Here is a 24,427-nt window from a genome sequence, read left to right as displayed (position 1 = left end):
CTTGGTTCCACATATCACACTCGGGGCTTGGAGCGTGCGAGTCACCAGACGCATTAAAGCCATATTTTATGTACGACTCATTGTATTTTCTGTTGAAGGAAGCTTTTTTTTTTGCAGTCTCAGCCTCAGCTGTCTCTGCGTTATCATCATCGTTAGGCCTTTTATGTCCCCTACCACCTCTTCCAGAGAAACTCTCAAGCGACATTTGTTTTCTTACTCATCGAGTAGTTGTAGGTTAATGACCGACTGATGACCTCGCGTGCGTTCAAGTTCAACAGTGGGCGTGACAGGGAATGAGGAAAGGTGCAGCTGACACATATCATTTCATATCGCTAAATCATATCGTTTCCTCTCGGTCCAGTAACACATGCCTCGCGGCCCGGTACCGGTCCACAGCCTGGTGGTTGGGGATCACTGCTTTAGACCACCTAGACAACACAAACACCTATGTCAGGATGCTGTTCATCCACTATTGCTCAGCATTTAATACCATCATTCCCACAATCCTGATTGAGAAGTTGCAGAACCTGGGCCTCTGTACCTCCCTCTGCAATTGGATCCTCAACTTCCAAACCGGAAGACCACAGTCTGTGCGGATTGGTGATAACATCTCCTCCTTGCTGAAGATCAATACTGGTGCACCTCAAAGGTGTGTGCTTAGTCCACTGCTCTACTCTCTATATACACGTGACTATGTGGCTAGGCATAGCTCAAATGCCATCCATAAATTTGCTGACGATACAACCGTTGTTGGTAGAATCTCAGGTAGTGATGAGAGGGCGCACAGGAGTGAAATATCCCAACTAGTGGAATGGTGCCGCAGCAACAACCTGGCACTCAATGTCAGTAAGACGAAAGAGCTGATTGTGGACTTCAAGAAGGGTAAGATGAAAGAACACATACCAATCCTCATAGAGGGACCGGAGTGGAGTGAGCAGCTTCAAGTTCCTGGGTGTCAAGATCTCTGAAGATCTAACCTGGTCCCAACATATCAAAGTAGTTATAAAGAAGGCAAGACAACGGCTATACTTTATTAGGAGTTTGAAGAGATGTGGCATGTCAACAAATACACTCAAAAACTGCATTCAAAGGCAGTTAACAAAAACACTCAAAGGCTTCATCACTGTCTGGTATGGAGGGGCTACTGCACAGGACTGAAAGGAGCTGCAGAAGGTTGTAAATCTAGTCAGCTCCATCTTGGGCACTAGCCTACAAAGTACCTGGGATATTTTTAGGGAGCAGTGTCTCAGAAAGGCAGTGTCCATTATTAAGGACCTCTAGCACCCAGGGCAAGCACATTTCTCACTGTTACCATCAGGTAGGAGATACAGAAGCCCGAAAGCACACACTCAGTGATTCAGGAACCGCTTCTTCCCCTCTGAGATCCGACTCCTAAATGGACATTGAAGCTTTGGACACTACCTCACTTTTTTTTTAAAAAAACAGTATTTCTGTTTTTGCACATTTTTAAAAGAAATCTATTCAGTATACATAATTGATTTACTTGTTTATTTATTATGTTTTATTTTATTTATTATTTTTCTCTCTCTCTGCTAGAAAATGTATTACATAGAACTGTTGCTGCTAAGTTAACAAATTTCACATCACATGCCAGTGATAACAAACCTGATTCTGATTCTGAAGTGTCTGTCAATGAAAAAAACCTGTTTATTCTTATAGGTTTCAGTCATTTAACCAATGACCTGATTACATCATTTCACCTTATCTCAACTTGGGGATCCCTTATCTCATGCACCTGTTAAATGCTACTGTACAAATACTTTTGAGAAACCTAAAATAAATATCCACTGTTTTATACCATCAGTTAATTCCTTAAAATATGGATTTTTGCTTCACAAAACTCACACTGCCATTTTGCTGAAAACTGAAGACAAACCATGTCTATAGTGCTTTTATGTGTTTTATTACAATCCTGTGATTAACTTCTTAGCTTTGCTTTTATTTTCCGAGCTAGATAAAACTTACCATTCCTTTTTCTGCTTGAGGATAGATCTGGGCTCATTCTATCCAATGAATCTCCACTTATGTCAAAAACATCAGAATATTGCTGCTTTGAGACTTTGCTGTTGATCAGACTAGATTCCAGCTTCTGAATTTCACCATCTTTCATTCCTAATTTCAGTCTAAAGGAGAACAACTTTTGTCAAAAATGCCATAAAGCAAATGCATGGTGTCAAACAAACAACTTTCTGACCACATTTTTACTTCACCATACTAAACTAAGGCATTTACTCAAACTTGCTAAGAGAATATAGAAAGTGCTGCATTGCAAGGATCAGTATTAAGACCACTGCTGCCAGTATACTCATAAATGATTTGGACTCGAGAATCAGAAATATGAAAATAAAATTTCCACTAAATTGGAAAAATAGATTTTACTGAGGAAAATAATTATAAAATAGTACCAAACTTGAAGAATGAGTATATAAATGGTGCATGAATTTCATCGTAAGCATCTGTGAATTACTGCCTTAGGTAAGCAGAATAAAAAGCCAAGTGCTCTTTCGAAAGTAAATGTAATAGAGAAACAAGGAGTCTAAGGATGAAGTTTCAAAAGCAGCTAGTGTAGGTGTATACATAAAGTTAAGATGTTCCCTTCTAGTGGATGAAAAGCATATTATGTTAAACTGATAAAATTTTGGTTAGGTCAAACTTACGAGTATAATGCATAATACTGTCGGTGATATTATGATGGAAGGGAGTAATGACCTGGGGATAAACATGAGCTGGTAATTGGCTTCAGAAAGGGGGGCAGTGCACAAGCTCCAGTCTAAATGAATAGTATTAAGGTTGAGAGGGTGGAGATGGTCTAACACTGAACATTCTTTGTCAATCAGCTCACTCCTAACTCTTCAGAATTTTTTTTGTCATAATTAGATACATTATGGAATATTTTCAACTTAACTGAATGAGTGCAGCTTCAACAACACTGTCGAGGCTGAACACAAACAACAACAAAGCAGCCTACATAACTGACACCCCAGCAGCCAACTGTGCCATTCACTCCCTTCACCACTGGCACACCAAGTCTGCACTGTGAATCATCTCCAAGACCCACTGCAGCAACTCAACCACACTTCATCAACAGCACCTCCCAAAAATGGTAACTTTTATAACCAAAGATGAAGAAGTCAAACAGCACTGGGAAACGTCAGGACCTTCAAGTTTTCTTCGAAGCTATAAACTATATTTGACCATATATTACCCATGATTCTAAACTTGTTCCAACATCACAGAAGTAGAATGATCAGACAAAATGCAAAGCTTCAAAAGCAATTCACGTGGACAGCCAGATTTGAGGAATGACTACTGGCCTTGAGAGCTGTGCCTGGATCATGGGAGTGAAAAATAATTGTTTCAATTTTCCGTCACAAATATAATCCCTAACATTTTCTTTGTTGCAAACTCTGATATATTCCACTTGGTAATGTGGATCATGGCATTCAGCTCTATTATATGTTTTTAACAGTCTTGCTGCCATTTCCAGGAGGGGTTCGTTCAGATACTCTTCTCCAACATTCACTGAAGTTGAGTACTCTAGACACTAGATGGAGCAACTGTGCAAAATAATTTTTTTTATGTCTGGGATTCCTTAAGTTCAAAGCAAATTTATTATCAAAGTACATACATGTTACCACATACAACCCTAAGATTCATTTTCTTGCAGACGTACTCAATAAATCCAATAACCAAAACAGAATCAATGAAAGACCGCAATTACTGGGCAGACAACCAATGTGCAAAAGACTATGTGCAAACAGACATAGAGCCCGAGACAGACAAGAGACGCAGAGACTGAGAGACACACACACACGGAGACCCAGACCGAGAGACAGAGACACAGAGACACAGACAGAGAGACAGAGAGAGACGCATCAAGAGAGAACTCAGATAAGACAAACTGTTAATCCACATCTTCTTTGTGGTCTGTGAGAAGTTCCAGTGGATTACAAATCTTTACTGGCTTCACCCTCTTTGAATCTAATTGTTAAGTTGCTACATTGTCATTTAAAGCCATACGTTTTATATTATTAATCAGAAAATCCATCTATAGAACAATAACCCATGTGGAGCCTACTAAGGAGGGATTCAATTATAGTGTCACTTCGTGCAGCATCCTTACTGGCTTTGCCACTTCCACATAGTTCAGATATCCTTAAATGAATTGTCCTTAAAGTTTGAAGCTGAGGCAGCATTTTGGATAGATCCAGAGTGGAAGACTTACATTTACTGAAAAAAAATCCAGTGGCTATCTTGTGTAGAATCATTTGATGTAACTAATAAGGTTACAAAAACAAAACTGCTCCAGTGTGTAGCTCCTTGATTTTAATCTGAATGAACTCTGTACTTTTAATTGGTCACATTCTCCACTGCTGCTTACTGGTTCAATAGAGAATGAAGGTTTTCTTGTTTACAAAAACATTTGGCCAACATACAAAGTTATTAATAGAGATTATACCATACACACATTGGCTATAGAACATAAATTCATATACATTTTGAAGACACAAGTTGAAGAACAGTAACTAGTACTGAAGACATGAATTCTAGTATCAGATGCCATACTACCCCAATATAGTCAAAGTACTGGAATCTGCCTGAACATATGGAAAATTGCCAAGGGAAGTCCTATTTACAAAAAGCAGGACAAATTCCATTTGCTTACTATCACTCTCAATCATCAACAGCATGATGGAAGGTACATGGGCAGGGCTACCAAGTGGCTCGACTGGATCAGCCACATGAACACTGTGACTACAACAAGCTGCTGCCTGGGTATCCTGGAACTCTCCTCCTGGCACACTGGAGCCTTTGTCCTATCTATAAGGCACATCAGGAGCATAATGGAATTCTTACCACTTTCTTGCCTGAGCGCACCTCCAAGAACTTTCTTCCTTGACTCCATCCAAGGCAAAGCAGCCCACTTCACTGAAACTACCTGAACCACGTTAAACATCAACATCCTTCACTACTGGCACACAGCAACTGCAGCATGTACCATCTATAAAATGCACTGCAGTTATTCATCCTGGCTATTCTGACAGCACTTCTCAGATGATTAGCTGCCACCACCAAGACACAGAAGGGTAGCATGAGAAGAACACCACCACCTTGCAAGCTCCCCCTCAAGCCACACACCTTGATTTGGAAATATGGACCACGTCTTCATTGCTACATCATTGCACTTCCTACCCAGAGTACCTCCACAAGAGAGGTTGCAGCAGTTCAAATAGGCAGTTCAAATATCATCTTCCTAATGGCACTTAGCGATGGACAATGAACGCTGCTGGCCTTATCAATGGTGCTTATACCCCAGAAATAACAAACAAAAACAAAACTGAAATTAAGTCAGGCTCAAATACCAACTTTTCAGAATATTAACTTTTTTTAAAAAAATCTGAGTTATCATGATTTAGCTTTTTTTAAAAATGGGTATACATTCATTTTTAAAGGTTGATCAGAATTATCATGTCTATTAAAATAACATATTACAATGATCAATGTAGTTTAAAAAATACCTTGGGTCTGCAGAAAGGGAATCAGCACTTAATTTGGAACCTTTCATTTCATTTTCCTTTCTCACATTAAAGACATCACTGCAGTTTATTATCCCTGCACTGAATACACCACTTTCACTCTGAAACAGAAGGAATCAGAATTGAAGGACTGCATGTTTAAATTATATTCCTGAATCGATAAACAATATGTTTTGAACAGCAGGTCATTACAGACTGGAGCTTCATTCCCTGCAATATTAATTCATTTCTTAGCATACCATTTAATCAGCATCTGGCTCTCTATACTAAAAACAACATGTGTAATTTTGGACCTCAAAGTAACACCTACTCCTTTGGTAACATTCTATTATTTGTTGGTCTTGGATATATGTATGAATTGTAATTCATTAAATATTATCACATTTGAAAATAAAACAATGAGGCTTGAATTGAAAATACTTGAAGATCAGTAAATGGATGATTACAATCAATAAGCATTTAGGTATTAATAAGAACCTTACAATAAGAAAGATTATTTAACTGACAAGAGTTAATACACTTTTGTCTGCTAAAGATGATGCGAAGAAAAACAAGCATAATCAGTGTTAAAGAGCAGAGGAGTTGAATGAGAAATGCAAAGGTGCGGAGCTAATAAACAGAAACTGACAGGTGACAACAAAATAAAATCTTCAAAACAATACTTGTTACGTCTTGCTGGAAAATCTGTTAATACTAGATGATATTTGCATAAATTATCACATGATCAGCATAGAGCTTTTCATTGTGGTGGGGAAAGCCTCAGTTAAACATGCAATATCAAAAATGATATATCTAACAATGGTGCATTCTGTTTATAATGTACTGAATTACCGCTGAGCCTATATATTCCAAGACTCTGAAGAGGGGATCTTCTGAATCATGGGGCAAGAATTCTACCACTAAAGCAAGTCAAAAACATCTCTTGATAATCAAATAATTTTGTACAAATGGTAATCTTAGTCCCAGGTCTTGAAAAGGAAGAAACCAATTAATATAATGTGGACTGTAAATTAAATCTTTTGCGGTATCAGTGTTATTCGTGTCTTGAAAGGATTTGAATCTACTTGGGAACAAAAAGAAATAGCTGTCACAATGTTAAAAAAATGTGTTCTTCATTGATTACTTCAACATTTACTCTAGTTTACCTCTTTATTTACTGTCCGATGCAGTTGCAGAAGTGACTCCAAGTTCTTCATCTCCAATTTAGTGCTCTCAAGCTCTTTACTGAACTGAAGCAACTTTTCATTTTGGGAAGCTGTGAGTAATCTTAGTTCCGCGTTCTCTAGTCTCAGGCCTTCCTGATCTTTCAAAATCGTCTCTTTATTAGCCAGTTCATTTTCCAACATTTGAATCTTTTCGTTCGCATCAGATAAAACTGAATAGAACCCTGAACTTTTAGCCTCCATGTCCCTTTGAATCACCTTCAGATCGTAGTTCTGTTGCTTTAAAAGCCTATGTACATAACAAATTTTTTTAATATACCAGTACAAATGGGAATGGGTCATATGCCTTTCCACACTTAATAAACAACTTAGTAATAATTTTAATGTTATTAAAATTCTATAATTTTAATATTATAGAATTATTTCAAGCTATGATTTAAAAAAATTAAAGGAAATAATATCCACTTCAAAAAAACCTGTTCAAGAATGCACAGAACATCTGGTTAAGCTTGCTATATTAACTATACTAGTGTAAGATGAAATTTTCAACAGAAGACGGTAGGGGAAGAGATAAGAAGGTCTGCAAGGTAAAGGGAGGGTGTGCACAGGAGAGAAGGAACACATAGGATAGATAGTGGTGTGGATGCAGGAAAGAGAGGAAATGTACACACAAGACAAGTATTGTAAAGAGGTTGCCTGTAGGAAAGAGAAAGAGCGCAAGCAAGAGAACGATGGATCACGAGCGATGCAGAGCACATGTAAGAGACAGAAAACACTGCAAGGTGGTTTTGTGCAAGAAGAAAAGGAGAACGTAAGATAATTAGGTACTCTAGTGCGATATCAGCTACAATCACATTTTGAACTGTAAACATTACCACCATACTTGGAAGAATAGTGAAACTGCTGAAATATACGGTTGAAAGATTAACCTGATTTCTTCATTCTTTTTTTCTAATTCTTTTTCTAAGGTGATATATTTCACGTATAACTCTTCTTTGTCCTTGCCACAGTGTTCCAAGCTGTTCTGCCAATTCTCTTCATTAGCTTGAAACTATGACAAAAAAAATAAAAGATCGAGCAATCCCACGTATTTTATGCTTACAGTAAAAAACTAACTCTACTGCCCTCCTTACCATAGTAATTTTTTCAGTAGTCTTTTCCTTGTACCGTTTGAAAGCTTCAGTAAGCTCCTCAGCATTAATGAGGGCTTCATTTCTTTGTTGCTCAGTTCTATATAAGAACAAAAATAAATTGTTTCCTTGTTAGGCTAATTATCAAACAGGTTGCAGATAATTAAGAGTGGCAATCTTGTTCATTTTAAAATGACAGATTTGCCCACTTGATTTTTGTTGAAATTCAATTGTCAATTATGTGCCTATTCTGCAAGGCTATTGTCTTCCTGAAGATGATTATATTCTCATCTATACTAATTATACACTCTTCCCTCCACTCTGTTATCTGAAAAGTTTTGAAATTATGTTTTTGATTCTCAAAGTCAAATTTGTGAACATATATTTTGAGGAGTGGCTCTAGTGTTGATCCCTGAAAGTTCGACTTTCTACATAGGTAAGTAGGTAACACATCACTGTAGGAGACTGACTCACTGAAACATACTAAAGATCAAAATGGAGCAATCTTAATTTCCTTAGAAATTTAGTTGGGTAAGAGTGACCAAAATATGGTGGAATTCTTCATTAAGATAGAAAGTGACATAGTTAATTCAGAAACAAAGGTTCTGAACTTAAAGAAGGGTAACTTTGAAGGTATGAGACGTGAATTAGCTAAGATAGACTGGCAAATGATACTTAAAGGGTTGACGGTGGATATGCAATGGCAAGCATTTAAAGATCGCATGGATGAACTACAACAATTGTTCATCCCAGTTTGGCAAAAGAATAAACCAGGGAAGGTAGTCTGGTGGTCCTGGCATGGATTCAACGTAGCCTCCTCCCTGATGGGAGTGGGACGTAGGGAGGGTGGGATCCTTCATGATGTCACTGGCCTTTTTCTGGCATCTTTCTCTATATACGTCCTTGATGGCGAGTAGGCTGGTGCCAGTGATAACATAAAAGGGGTACATGCAGGGATTTATTAATTTACTCTGCACACCATCTAGTATAAATAAGAGTCCATCCCACTGTTATAAGGCTACTGAATAGAGCCATAGTGCAATAAGATGGACTCTTGACTTCACAATCTACCTTGTTATGGCTTTGCATCTTCTTGTCTGTCTGCACTGCACTTTCTCTGTAACTGTAATGCTTCACTCTGTACTCATTTTTTGCAGCAGAGTTGCAGCATGGAACAGGCCCCTCCACTCCAATCCCACGAGCCCTACCACCCGGCAATCCACCCTAGCCTAATCACAGGACAATTTACAATGACCAAGTAACCTAATAAACAGTACATTTTGGCCTGTGGGAGGAAACTGGAGCACCCGGAGGAAACGTACTTTGGTCACAGGGAAAATGTGCAAACTCCTACAGACAAGATCAGAATTGAACTCCAAACTCCCATGCCCTGAGCTGTAACAGTGTCACCACGGTGGTGCTCGTTCTCTTGTTGTTTTCCCTTGTACTACCTCAAAGCACTGATGTAATGAGTTGATCTGTATGGATAGTACGCAAAACAAAATTTTGACTCTAACTCAGTACATGTAATAATAATAAAACAATTTACCAATTTACTCAATTCAATTTACTTTTCCCCGTGACCGGTGTCTAACAACAATGGGCCATAGGTTTAAGGTGAGGAGCAAGAAGGTTAGAGGGGACCTTGGTACACATGACAATAATTAACCAATTTACCAATATTAATCAATACAGACGAGATCTGTTTTGTGAGATGACTTAGTCACCTTAAAATTTATCTTTAGAAGCTTATGCATTAGTTGGCATTAATAGTTAGCCATCCACCAAATAAATCAAAGTGGTGGATGTGTGGAACCAGGGATAGTGGTAGAAGCAGATACATCAGAGGCATTTAAGAAACTCTTAGGCTGGGACATGGATAATGGATAAATGGAGGGTTATGTAGGATGAGGTATATTCAAGATTGTTAATGTCATTTACAGTACACAAGTATAAAGGAGAATGAAATAATTGTTACTCTGGATCTGATGCAGCACAAAAGAAAACACAATAAGAATACAGTAATAATAAAAACACAATAAATATAAATATATAAGATAGCTTAAATCCATAAATTCATAAAGTGATATGAAGCACAGGGGTGAGAGTCTGTGCAGAAGGTGACTGACAGGAAATGACAAAGTAGTGGTGGTTGAGGGTGTGGAGGTGTTGGTTAGTGGGTGGAGGTGTTATTCAGCCTTAGTAACTATTTTGAAAGTAACTATTTTGAGTCTGGCTGTCCTCGCAAGGGTGTTGTGTAGCATTCTCCCCGATGCTGTGAATGGTGAGATTGTGGAGAATGCACAAGTACATTTTGTGCTGGCGCAGTGGAAAACTTACTTACAGCCACATCACAGGCACACGACATCAGAGAAGCGACATTCATAAGAAATATTTAATCACAAACAAGTTTTAAAAGAAAGAAGTCAAATAGAACAAAAAGAGTGAAACCCATTTTAGTGCAAAGTGGTCAAAGTCATTGAGTGTTGAGGCCCCTTGATAAGGTAGGATTAAGGTTGTGCAGGTTTGATCAGGAACTGAATGGTCGAAGAGAAGTGGCTATTCTTGTAACTGGTGGTGTGAGAGTTCAGGCTTTGGTACTGTCCTAATGAAGGGTCTCGGCCTAAAATGCTGACTGTTTCTTCATTTCCATAGATGCTGCCTGACCAGGGAAGGTAGTGCACCCGTGGCTGACAAGGGAAATTAGGGATAGTATCAAGTCCAAAGAAGAAACATATAAATTAGCAAAAAAAAAGTGGCACACCTGAGGACTGGGAGAAATTCAGAAACCAGCAGAGGAGGACAAAGGGCTTAATTAGGAAAGGGAAAAAAGATTATGAGAGAAAGCTGGCAGGGAACATAAAAACTGACTGTAAAAGCTTTTATAGATATGTGAAAAGAAAAAGATTGGTCAAGACAAATGTAGGTCCCTTACAGTCAGAAACAGGTGAATTGATCATAGGGAAAAAGGACATGGCAGAGCAATTGAGTAACTACTTTGGTTCTGTCTTCACTAAGGAGGACATGAATAATCTTCCGGAAATAGTAAGGGTCTAGTGAGATGGAAGAACTGAGGGAAATACATGTTAGTAAGGAAGTGGTGTTAGGTAAATTGAAGGGATTAAAGGCAGATAAATCCCCAGGGCCAGATGGTCTGCATCCCAGAGTGCTTAAGGAATTAGCCCAAGAAATAGTGGATGCATTAGTGATAATTTTTCAAAATTCCTTAGATTCTGGATTAGTTCCTGAGGATTGGAGGGTGGCTAATGTAACCCCACTTTTTAAAAAAGGAGGGAGAGAGAAACCGGGGAATTATAGACCGGTTAGTCTGACATCGGTGGTGGGGAAAATGCTAGAGTCGGTTATCAAAGGTGTGACAACAGCACATTTGGAAAGAGGTGAAATCATCGGACAAAGTCAGCATGGATTTGTGAAAGGAAAATCATGTCTGACGAATCTTATAGAATTTTTTGAAGATGTAACTAGTAGAGTGGATAGGGGAGAACCAGTGGATGTGGTATATTTAGATTTTCAAAAGGCTTTTGACAAGGTCCCACATAGGAAATTAGTTTGCAAACTTAAAGCACACTGTATTGGGGGTATGGCATTGATGTGGATAGAGAATTGGTTGGCAGACAGGAAGCAAAAGTGGGAGTAAACGGGACCTTTTCAGAATGGCAGGCAGTGACTAGTGGGGTACCACAAGGCTCAGTGCTGGGACCCCAGTTGTTTACAATATATATTAATGATTTAGACGAGGGAATTAAATGCAGCATCTCCAAGTTTGCGGATGACACGAAGCTGGGCGGCGGTGTTAGCTGTGAGGAGGATGCTAAGAGGATGCAGGGTGACTTAGATAGGTTAGGTGAGTGGGCAAATTCATGGCAGATGCAATTTAATGTGGATAAATGTGAGGTTATCCACTTTGGTTGCAAGAACGGGGAAACAGATTATTTCTGAATGGTGGCCAATTAGGAAAAGGGGAGATGCAACGAGACCTGGGTGTCATTGTACACCAGTCATTGAAGGTGGGCATGCAGGTACAGCAGGCAGTGAAAAAGGCAAATGGTATGTTGGCATTCGTAGCAAAAGGATTTGCATACAGGAGCAGGGAGGTTCTTCTGCAGTTGTACAAGGCCTTGGTGAGACCGCACCGAGAATATTGTGTGCAGTTTTGGTCCCCTAATCTGAGGAAAGACATTCTTGCCATAGAGGGAATACAGAGAAGGTTCACCAGATTGATTCCTGGGATGGCAGGACTTTTATATGAAGAAAGACTGGATCGACTAGGCTTATACTCACTGGAATTTAGAAGATTGAGGGGGGATCTTATTGAAACATATAAAATTCTAAAGGGATTGGACAGGCTAGATGCAGGAAGATTGTTTCCGATGTTGGGGAAGTCCAGAACGAAGGGTCACAGTTTAAGGATAAAGGGGAAGCCTTTTAGGACCGAGATGAGGAAAAACTTCTTCACACAGAGAGTGGTGAATCTGTGGAATTCTCTGCCACAGGAAACAGTTGAGGCCGGTTCATTGGCTGTATTTAAGAGGAAGTTAGATATGGCCCTTGTGGCTAAAGGGATTGGGGGTATGGAGAGAAAGCAGGTACAGGGTTCTGAGTTGGATGATCAGCCATGATCATACTGAATGGCGGTGCAGGCTCAAAGGGCCGAATGGCCTACTTTATGTTTCTATGTTTCTAATTCAAGTTGTTAGAATTTTGATTGCCTGAACCATTTATTAAGCAATAAGTGAGCATGGGCAAAGTTAGCATCTAATAGAGATCTAAATAACTCAATAAAATTGCCATTCAAACCAAACCCCATTAGAAATATTCTCCACAATAAAAGTGTTTACAAATTTAAGTTTCTAAATTATCAAGTGAATAGAAAGACCACCAACAAACAGACAGTGATCAAAATATAAACAAATAACCTCTGAAAAGAGATTTTCTCCACTGTGATAGTATAAAGTAATGAATTTAGTATTTTTATAATCTTTTAGCCCTCAGTTTTTAATGCTTTTAAAATGCAGAGTTGTACATTGTTGGTTTTGCACTGCTTTATCACATACTCTAAAGGAAATTTTATATAATTTTATACAACTACATGTGAAGTTCCCCACTTACGCCATTCACTTGACTGCTTTGATAATACATCTAATCTATACTGCACTTAATCAAAAAAGAAAACAAATGCAGCAGATGCTGGAAATCTGAAATAGAGAAAGCCAGAAATACTTATGAAATCAGGCATCAACTAGAGAGAAAATCTGAGGTAACATTTAAGGATGATGACATTTCATTAGCCCTATGAATAGTTAGAAATCAAACATACTTGATGTTAGAAGCCATGTGAAACAAAAATGAAAGAAGACCTTCACCCAATAGCCACTTTATTAGGTACACCTGCTCATTAATGCACATATATAATCAGCCAAACATACAGCAGAAATTCAATGCATAAAAGCATGCAAACATAGTCAAGAGGTTCAATTGTTACTCAGCCCAAACATCGAAATGGGGAAGAAATGTGGTCCAAGTTACTTTGACCATAGAATGATTGTTGGTGCCAGATGGGGTGGTTTGAATATCTCAGAAATTGCTGATCTCCTGGAATTTTTACACAAACAGTCTCTAGAGTTTATAGTGAATGGTGCAAAAAATCATCCAGTGAACAGCAGACCTGTGGACAAAAACAGCTTGCTAATGAGAAACTTCAGAGGAGAAGGCCAAATTGGTTCATGTTGACAGGAAGGTATCAGTAACTCAAATAATCATGTGTTACCATAGTGCACAGAAGAGCATCTCTGAAAGCACATTACATTGAACCTTGAAGTGAATGATCTACAGCAGCAGAAAACCATTTCAGGTTCTGCTCCTGTGGCTACTTTATCAAGTATACTCCTCAATCTAATAAAGTAACCACTGAGTGTATGTTCAAAGGATAAAATAGCAAACTTAAAGATCTTTTTTCAAAGTGTAAAGTTCAAAGTATGCATGTGTCACCACACACTATCCTAAGATTCACTTTCTTGTGGGTGGAGTAAAACAAAGAAATGCAGTAGAATCAATGAAAAACTATACACAAACAAATAATGACAAACAAGCAATGAGCAAAAGAAGACAACCTGTGCAAATACCAAAATAAATAAATAGTGTAAGAACACAAGTTGTAGAACCCTTGAAAGTGAGTAAGTGAGTCCATAGGTTGCAGAGTCTGTTTAGTGTGTTGAGTGAAGTTAACCACATTGGTTCAGAGATGATTGAAGGTGAATAACGGTTCATGAAACTGGTGGTATTGGACTTAAGGCTCCTTCCTATACCTTCTACCCCATGGTAGCAGCGAGCATGGCTTGGATGGTGAGGACTGCCATGGCACAAATGTTGAAGCCTGTGAAAGCAAAATGAAGACCAGCTCGTTCCTTCAGATAAATTTCTTATAGGTCACCAGACCCTGTAAGATGCATTTACTAATCTCATAAGCATTCACTGAGATGTAGTTCCTTATAGTAGGACTTGGCCTTCTAATTAAAACCTTTGCAGAGTTCAAAAATCTGGATTGCTTCCATAACCTTCCTGGTGTTCATCAAAACCCAGCGAGCGAGGTAGTGTAGGGGGTAGCACAATGCTTTTTAGTACCAGCATTCCAGGTTCATTTCCTGATGTTGCCTCTAAGGAGTTTGCCCGTTGGTAGGTTAATTAGTCATTGCAAATTGTCCCATGACTAGGCTAGGGTTAAATTGGGGGGTTGCTAGGCAGTACAACTTGAAAGACCAGAAGGGCCTATTCCACGCTATATCACAATAAATAAATAACTCAGATATCAAAAATTATTTGAAGCATCTGTCGACACAATTCTTAGTTATCTAACCTTCCCTCTGTAAGAATTCTTTTTGAGTACTGATTCCACAAAATTTTAAAGTTTTATCTTAAATTCTATATTATACCAACACAAATTTTGAAGTGTAAAACATCTTCTGCACTGCTGAGTTTTAATGAACAGCCTTGGAAATATTTTGGAACACATTGACTTCCTCAAAATTTGTTGTCTGGCTCAATATCTTGCATTTACTAGATAGATAGATAGATAGATAGATACTTTATTCATCCCCATGGGGAAATTCAACTTTTTTCCAATGTCCCATACACTTGTTGTAGCAAAATTACATACTAATTACTAATAAAAACTAATTACATACAATACTTAACTCAGTAAAAAAAATGATATGCATCTAAATCACCATCTCAAAAAGCATTAATAATAGCTTTAAAAAGTTCTTAAGTCCTGGCGGTAGAATTGTAAAGCCTAATGGCATTGGGGAGTATTGACCTCTTCATCCTGTCTGAGGAGCATTGCATCGATAGTAACCTGTCGCTGAAACTGCTTCTCTGTCTCTGGATGGTGCTATGTAGAGGATGTTCAGAGTTATCCATAATTGACCGTAGCCTACTCAGCGCCCTTCGCTCAGCTACCGATGTTAAACTCTCCAGTACTTTGCCCACGACAGAGCCCGACTTCCTTACCAGCTTATTAAGACGTGAGGCGTCCCTCTTCTTAATGCTTCCTCCTCAACACGCCACCACAAAGAAGAGGGCGCTCTCCACAACTGACCTATAGAACATCTTCAGCATCTCACTACAGACATTGAATGACGCCAACCTTCTTAGGTTTACTGCATGTAAAGCATCCTTAACAAAATATTTTCTGACCAGGATATATTCCACTTTTAAACACTACCTTTTTCCTCTTCTACTTTGTTCATAAAGCTCTTCCTTTATCCTTTTGCATTCTTCTGACAGCTCTTCCAGCAGTTTGTCTTTCTCAGCTACCTTCCTTTGACTCTCTTCCAACTTGTTTTCAATAACTCTTATTTAAAAAAAAAAGAACTCATATTGGTAAAGGAAACAAATGTTACTCTACAGTATTGTGCAAAAGTCTTAGGCACATTATATACGAGGGGTGATTGATAAGTTTGTGGCCTTAGGTAGAAGGAGTCAATTTTAGAAAACCTAGCACATTTATTTTTCAACATAGTCCCCTCCTACATTTACACAATTAGTCCAGCGGTCGTGGAGCATACGGATCCCTTCTTTGTAGAAGTCGGCGTCTTGGACCTCCAGAAGTGGTCCACAGCAGGGGTGATTGATAAGTTCATGGCCTAAGGTAGAAGGAGATGAGTTATATAGCTCTCGTTACATGCACATGCAGTTCAACTCTTTGAGTGATTATGCAGAAAGTTTGAAGTTAATAACTCATCTCCTTATCTATATAGATATATATACGTAGCTAGGGTGCCCAAGACTGTATATCTGGCGGGAGTAAAGGATGTTGGGAATAGTGAAGATGGAGTGCCGCGAGAACCATGTGGGACAGGTGGCAGCAAAGGAGTGCCAAGGGCAGGGTGTAGTGCGGAGGCAGACACTCAGCCTGAGACACCAGGCAAGGTCATCTGATTCCAAACAATTGATCATTACAGAATGTCTAACTAGTGTTTCCCACCCCCTCCCCTCACTCTTCTCCTTTTCCCAACCATGAATCCCCTCTCTCTGCCCCCTTCCCATTCCCAGTCCACAATAGAGATCCATATCAGAATCCAGTTTATCATTACTCACAAACGTCATGAAATTTGTTCTTTTTGCAGCAGCAGTACAGTGCAATGGATAAAATTACTACAGTACTGTGCAAAGGTCTGAGACACCCTAGCTATACCTATGTGCCTAAGAGTTATGTACAGTATTGTACATCTAAACGTGATGCTCTTTTACGCAGTTATAATTTGCCAATTTCACTGCTAGATTATAAAATGTTGAAATGAGATAAAATTTAACATTATAGGCTAACAATAAATGACACCAATAAAGAACGCAAATTCTGGATCTTTCAAACAAGTTAGGTTGGTTTAATAATCACTATTAACTATATATTTGGGATTAAATTACTTAGCTTTGATGAAGAGTAAACGTGCAACGTCTCAATTTGTGAGTGTTATGAACGAGCAGTTCATCTGCTGTTATACTGGTAAGAACTGAGACCAGTATATAAGAACATGTCCTATTTTAAATTAGGGCAATTTAATATTTGCACAAATAAGTGAACGGGCTTTCTCTAATTTCTCACTTGAAAGATCATACATCTTTAGCAAGACAGGGACTACTAAAGTGTTACAGGATAGTTTGATTATATTCCTGGCATCAACAACCTTTCACACTGCTACATCCAACAGAATATCTGAGGTAGACCCATAATTTGTAATACCTGACAAAAACTGTATTACTGCTTTCTTTTACCTGAGAGCTTCCTGTTGAGACTCTATTATTGCCTCTAAATCTAGGATATCTCCATTTAACTGAGAAATACGTTGTGTCTTTTCCTTAATAGATGGCCCAAGATTAGAAACCTGAAAGTAAAACAAACACAAATCTTCAGGGTAATATTTGACACTGATTAAAACACTTCAATCATTGCTCTTAAACATATCTAGGCCTCTCCCCTCCCACCTCAACAGTTTCTCAAATCAATTTCCTAATCTGATCAAAATGTGATGGGAATCTGCTAATTTAATAATTTGAACCAAATGTGAACATTTCTGGTAAATTTGGTAAACTGGTTTATTACTGTCACATATACTGAGGTACAGTTCAAAAACTTGTCTTGCATACTGTTCATTATAACAGTGCATTGAAGTAACTACAAGGCAAAACAATAACAAAATACAGAATAATGTGTTACAGTCTTAAGAGATAAGTGCAGTGGAGGTGGGTGGTAAGATGCAAGGTCATAATAACATAGATTGTGAAGTCAAGAGTCCATCTTAATATTACTAAGGAACCATTCATTAGTCTTATGACAATGGGACAGAAGCCATTCTTGAGCCTGGTGTTTTGTATTGTGGCAGTGGTATTGCCGCCTATACTTACTGACTGCAGTCTTTTGATCAGTAAGTCAGGGATCCAGTTGAAAACTGAAGTGCTGAGTCCAAAGTTTAGGAATTTGGGGATAGGTTTGCTTGGAATTATAGTATCGAAGGCAGGGCTGCACTTGAAAAACTCTAGTCTAACATAAATGTCTTTACTGCATGGATGATCCAAAGATGACTGCAGGGCTAGGGAAATGCATCCACACTAGTCCTGTTTCGGCAGTGGGCAAATTGCAGTGGGTCAAGGCTGTCTGGGAGACTGGAGTAAATGACAGAAAGACAGACATCCTTTATTGAACCCGAGGGAAATTGGGTTTTGTTACAGTTCCACCAACCAAGAATAGAGTAGAAATATAGCAAAATAAAACCAGAAATAATTAAATGATAATAAGTAAATTATGCCAAGTGGAAATAAGTCCAGGACCAGCCTATTGGCTCAGAGTGTCTGACACTCCGAGGGAGGAGTTGTAAACTTTGATGGCCACAGGCAGGAATGACTTCCTATGACGCTCAGTGTTGCATCTTGGTGGAATGAGTCTCTGGCTGAATGTACTCCTGTCCCTAACCAGTACATTATGGAGTGGATGGGAGACATTGTCCAAGATGGCAGGCAACTTGGACAGCATCCTCTTTTCAGACACCACCGTCAGAGAGTTCAGTTCCACCCCCACAACATCACTGGCCTTACGAATGAGTTTGTTGATTCTGTTGGTGTCTGCTACCCTCAGCCTGCTGCCCCAACACACAACAGCAAACATGATAGCACTGGCCACCACAGACTCATAGAACATCCTCAGCATCGTCCGGCAGATGTTAAAGGACCTCAGTCTCCTCAGGAAGTAGAGACTGCTCTGACCCTTCTTGTAGACAGCCTCAGTGTTCTTTGACCAGTCCAGTTTATTGTCAATTCGTATCCCCGAGTACTTGTAATGCATACCATGACTTGCCATTTGAAGCACTTTATGATGGTAAATGTCAGAGCTATCGTATAGTAGTCATTAAGACATGTTACCTTGTTTCTCTTAGGTACTAGATGATAATGGGAAACCACAAAGATTAAAAATGCCCGCTAATTCCCCCACCAGCTGATCTGCACATGATCTAAGGACACGGCCAGGGATACATTCTCAGCTAGACACTTTCAATGTGATCACTTTTCAGAAGATTAATATTGTGTCCCAACAGTGTTCTGCTGGAAAGTGGGATTGGACTGAGGAGCTCCATTTCAAATTGGTTTTCAAAGTCTAAATTTTCTATGAATCTATGTTATGTAATTAACACATATATTTAAAATACTCACTTTAACTTTTGATTCAGTCAGCTCTATTTGTATACTTTCAATTTCCCGCACCAAACTGTGATTCTGGGAGACCAAACGAGCATTGTCCTCACGTAGGGCACTGAGCTTTTTCCATAATTGTTCATTTTCCTGCTCCACACCAGATGTAGCCGACAAATGAGATGTCTAAAAGTATGGAAGTTATGATAGAACTTTTAAACAATTCCTTCCTGAAGGCACTTCTTTTCCATAGACGATAGGCTATCTATTCCTCAACCAACTTGTTACATGTTGCCTACAACTAAACAGCACTATTCAATGATGGAGTACATTTAAGAGATCTATAAAATAGGAATTCATTTATGATCATGTTTGTATTTGTTTGCTTATTAACTCAATATTTCTGCTCTGAATGAAAGAAAAAGTTTAGTGACACTGAAGGATTATTTCCCATCAAATATTTAGTATTCACTCTTCAGACAAGATGCAGGTGCTGGAAATCAACACACACAAAATGCTGGTGGAACGCAGCAGGCCAGGCTGCATCTATAGGGAGAAGCACTGTTGATGTTTTGGGCTGAGACATTTCATCAGGACTAACTGAAAGGAAAGAGGAAACGCACACAAAATGCTGGAGGAACTCATTAGGCCAGGCAGCATATACAGAAAAGAGTACAGTCGAATTTTCAGGCCGAGAGCATTCAGCAGGACTGGAGAAAAAAAGATGAAGAGTAGAGTTAGGTGAGAGTAGAGGAAGGAGAAACACAAGGTGATAGATGAAATCGGGAGGGGGAGAGGTGAAGTAAAGAACTGGGAAGTTGATTGGTGAAAGAGATATACGGCTGGAAAAAGGAGAACATAACCGGAGAAGACAGAAGGCCATGAAAGAAAGAAAAAGGGGGAGGAGCACCAGAGGGAGGCAACGGGCAGGCAAGGAGATGAGGTGAGAGAGGGAAAATGAGATGGGGAATGGTGAAGGTAGGGGGAGGGGAGCTATTAGCAGAAGTTTGAGAAATCAATGTTCATGCCATCAGGTTGGAGGCTACCCAAATGGAATACACAACGTTGCTCCTCCAACCTGATCGTGGCCACATTGCAACAATAGAGGAGGCTATGGATTGACACATCAAAACGGGAAGTGGAATTAAAATAGGTGGCCACTGGGAGACCCCACTTTTTCTGACAGACAGAACACAGGTGCTCAGCGAAGCTTTCCACTTTCCATTCCCACATGTCCATCCATGGCCTCCTTTACTGTCGCGATGAGGTCACATTCAGGTTGGAGGAGAAACACCTTATATTCCATTTGGGTAGCCTCCAACCTGATGGCATGAACACAGATTTCTCAAACTTCTGGTAATGGTTCCCCCACTTCTCGATTCCCCCTTCTCACCTCATCTCCTTGCCTGCCCATTGCCTTCGTCAGGTGCTCCTCCCCCTTTTTCTTTCTTCCATGGCCTTCTGTCCTCTCCCATCAGATACCTCCTTCTCCAGCCATGTATCTCTTTCACCAATCAACTTCCCAGCTCTTTACTTCACCTCTCCCCACTACCGGTGTCATCTATCACCTTGTGTTTCTCCCTCCCCTCCCCGCACCTTCTGACTCCTCATCTTTTTTTCCCTCCAGTCCTGATGAAAGGTCTCGGCCCGAAACATCCACTGTACCCTTTTGCATAGATGCTGCCTGGCCTGCTGAGTTCCTCCAGCATTTTGTGCATGTTGCTTGAAGGCGCTAAACTAATTTGAGAAAGAGAAAGAATTTCCATTGACATAAACCAAAAACCACAGATCAGATACAAGGTGATTGCCAAAAGAATCTAAGGTTGCTGACAGGAGAAGTTCATTTACACAGTGAGTAGTTATTAAATGGAATTTGCTGCCAAAAATGATAATGGAACAACAGCTTCAATCTTGGGTTTCAATGGAATTGGATAAATAGTTGAAGAAAAATACTGCAGTGCTACATGAAAGGAATCAAGTTATGAGGGGAACTGTTTTTGCAAGAAGCAAACAATAGGCCAACAGACTTCCAACTAATATACGTGAAACAGAGCCTTAAGTTTGTTTCAGTTATATGAATGACAGAGCAAAGTCTCAGATCCGCTCTGTTTTGTGCCTCAAGTCCATTTTCCTACCTAATCACTGTAACCTTCAATTCCCATAATATTAAAAAATACATTGACCTAAGCCTTTGAAGAGGATTCCAAAATATATATACACTCATCAGGTTAAAGAAATTCCTAAACACAAGAGATTCTACAGATGATAGAAATCCAAAGTATCACACAAAATGTTGGAGGAACTCAGCAGTTCAGGCAGCATCTATGGAAAAATATAAACAACATTTCAGGCCAAGACCCTTCAACAGAATCAGTCAGGATAAAGGACCAGGCTAAATGGTGAAAGACTGCAGCATGCTGTTGTGCAGAGGGACTTGGGAGTGCTTGTTCATGAATCGCAATAAGTTGGCTTGCAGGTACAACAGGTTATTAAGAAGGCAAATACAATGTTGGCCTTCATTGCTAGAGGGATTGAATTTAAGAGCAGGGAGGTCATGCTGCAACTATACAGGGTACTGGTGAGGCCGCACCTGGAGTACTGTGTGCAGTTCTAGTCTCCATACTTGAGGAAGGATATACAAACTTTGGAGGCAGTGCAGAGGAGGTTCACCAGGTTGATTCTAGGGATGAAGGGGTTGACCTATGAGGAGAGATTGAGTCACCTGGGACTATACTCTCTGGAATTCAGAAGAATGAGAGGGGATCTTACAGAAATATACAAAATTTTGAAAGGGATAGTTAAGATAGAAGTAGGAAATTTGTTTCCATTGGTAGGGGAGACTAGAACTAGGGGACATTACCTCAAGATTCAGGGGAGAAGATTTAGGACGGAGATGAGGAGAAACTGTTTTTCCCAGAGAGTGGTGAATCTGTGGAATTCTCTGCCCAGGGAAGCAGTTGAGGCTTCTTCACTAAATATATTTAGGATACAGTTAGATAGGTTTTTACATAGTAAGGGATTTAAGGGTTATGGGGAAAAGGCAGGTAGATGGAGCTGAGTTTACGGACAGATCAGCAATGATCTTACTGAATGGCGGGGCAGGCTCGATAGGCTGGATGGCCTACTCCTGCTCCTACTTCTTATGACCAGTCATTTACGAAGGGTGATTGAAAAGTTCATGGTCCAAGGTAGAAGGAGTCAGTTTTAGAAAACCTAGCGCATTTATTTTTCAACATAGTCCCCTCCTACATTTACACACTTAGTCCAACTGTCATGGAGCATACAGATATCTTCTTTGTAGAAGTCGGCGTCTTGGACCTCCAGAAGTGGTCCACAGCAGGGGTGATTGATATGTTTGTGGCCTAAGGTAGAAGGAGATGAGTTATACAGCTCTCGTCACATGCACGTGCAGTTCAACTCTTTGACTGATTATGCAGAAAGTTTGAAGTTATTAACTCAACTCCTTCTGTAGGAAGGGACTATGCTGAAAAATAAATGTGCTAGGTTTTCTAAAATTGACACCTTCTACCTTAGGCCACAAGCTTATTAATCACCCCTCGTAGAACTACTGTGACAAAGAAATTCCTTCTCACCTTAGTTCTAAATGACTAGACCTTTATTCTGACTGATGCTGAATCCATCATCCTCGTAGGTAGAGAATTCCAGATACTAACCACTTTTCATATTAAAAAGACTTTTCTTTTCCATATCTCTTTGTATCTTTGTGCAAAATTTTAAACTTTTTAATTATTCATTGTACCTAAGAGTATAACTTAATGGACTTCTCTGCAGTAACAAATTTATGATTTTATAAATCATTCCAGACTCAGGCTAGACTTTCAAATTTCTTGTTTGTGTAACCCAGTAGTAAACCTCTCCATCAAGGCCATCAGGAAACTGGATAAAGCAATTAAGGAGGAAGGGTTTTCCCAGGTACTTAAACTGCTTCCAATAAGATGCAAACCACCTAGTGAACCTACAATGCCCGTACAGATTTACAGCAAACTGACAAGTGGCACTGCCAAATAAAGATGATTCAGAACAACAAACATAGTATAATAAGCACCTTAAAAGCTTACCCTGCCTCCAAAACTGCTGGTTGGATTAATGTTACTAAAAACATTTTTTTGAGGAAGCACTCTCTCAGCAGTTGACAGGTGACGGTTGGTGATTTGAGGAACTATAGGACTGGATTGAAAGAGATCTTCCATTGTTAAAGGTGGTACATGATCTTGCTGTGGAGAGTCATCAGATTGGTTGTTTAACCAGGAACTGAGGAAAAAAAATAAAAATACTTTCCTAAGTTTATTTGTACACTTGAGTTTGAAATTAGAATACCTTTCTCTTAGGTTAAACCTAAAATGTACAGTACATGTATATTTTTATCTTAATATTTTACAAGTTATTTTCATGTCTCCTTTGATGTTGCTAATCAGAAAAATCAAATCACTCAAAGGTGACTCAACACAAAGGTTAGGGTGAATCCAAACCAAGAATAATAAGCGGAGCTTTTGTAACCTACAGTAATTGTTATGTCTTGCCTCAAGGCAACTTAAAACTGGGTTTAGGAATCCTGATGACAGAGGATCAGGAGCTAATCAAGTATAGAAGAAATGACTGAGTAATACGGACTGCCAGCAACAGAATTCTAGATTAGATACACCAAGGTATGGGGTAGTGCGGTAGCATAGCAGTTAGAATAATTATATTACAGTGCCAGGAACCTGGGTTCAATTCCTGCTGCTGTCTGTAAGCAGTTTGTACATGTTTCCTGTGACTACATGGGTTTCCTCCAAGTGCTCCAGCTTCCTCCCACATTCTAAAGATATACAGTTGCAAGAAAAAGTTTGTAAACCCTTTGCAATTACCTGGTTTTCTGCATTAATTACTCATGGTAGGGTACAGGAACTGTGGTGTACAAAGGCTGTTGTAAATCTAGTCAAGAAGCGAAGCTTACAAAAGGTTCAAAAATTAGGCAATGATAGACATATAGAATATTATAAGGCTAGCAGAAAGGAGCTTAAGAATGAAATTAGGAGAGCCAGAAGGGGCCATGAGAAGGCCTTGGCAGGCAGAACAAAGGAAAATCCCAAGGCATTCTACAAGCATGTGAAGAGCAAGAGGATAAGACGTGAAAGAATAGGACCTATCAAGTGTGACAGTGGGAAAGAGTGTATGGAACCGAAGGAGATAGCAGAGGTACTTAATGAATACTTTATTTCAGTATTCACTACAGAAAAGGATCTTGGCAGTTGTTGGAATGACTTGCAGTGGACTGAAAAGCTGGAGCATGTAGATATTAAGAGGATGTGCTGGAGCTTTTGGAAAGCATCAAGTTGGATAAGTCACCGGGACCAGATGGGATGTATCTCAGGCT

The 24,427-nt window shown here is 39.4% G+C and overlaps 1 protein-coding gene across 4 annotated transcripts in view; it reads right to left on the bottom strand.

Moving 5' to 3' along the window:
* Positions 1 to 24,427, bottom strand: part of ccdc18 (coiled-coil domain containing 18) — a 131,705-nt gene that overhangs the window by 78,297 nt on the left and 28,981 nt on the right. For all 4 annotated transcript variants that reach the window (XM_073062694.1, XM_073062696.1, XM_073062695.1 and 1 more), the window contains exons 4-12: positions 23,130 to 23,322; positions 19,072 to 19,236; positions 17,143 to 17,252; positions 15,593 to 15,721; positions 7,855 to 7,951; positions 7,651 to 7,772; positions 6,704 to 7,010; positions 5,541 to 5,659; positions 1,987 to 2,144 (exon numbers count right to left, since the gene is read on the bottom strand). In XM_073062694.1, coding sequence (XP_072918795.1) covers positions 1,987 to 2,144; positions 5,541 to 5,659; positions 6,704 to 7,010; positions 7,651 to 7,772; positions 7,855 to 7,951; positions 15,593 to 15,721; positions 17,143 to 17,252; positions 19,072 to 19,236; positions 23,130 to 23,322 — 1,400 coding nt within the window. The remainder of the gene's footprint in view (positions 1 to 1,986; positions 2,145 to 5,540; positions 5,660 to 6,703; positions 7,011 to 7,650; positions 7,773 to 7,854; positions 7,952 to 15,592; positions 15,722 to 17,142; positions 17,253 to 19,071; positions 19,237 to 23,129; positions 23,323 to 24,427) is intronic.

The sequence above is a fragment of the Hemitrygon akajei genome, chromosome 12 (genome assembly GCF_048418815.1).
Source record: "Hemitrygon akajei chromosome 12, sHemAka1.3, whole genome shotgun sequence".
In the NCBI taxonomy this organism is placed as follows: domain Eukaryota; kingdom Metazoa; phylum Chordata; class Chondrichthyes; order Myliobatiformes; family Dasyatidae; genus Hemitrygon; species Hemitrygon akajei.
The sequence above is the reverse complement of the archived record's forward strand: the minus strand, read 5'-3'. Positions and strand labels throughout refer to the sequence as shown.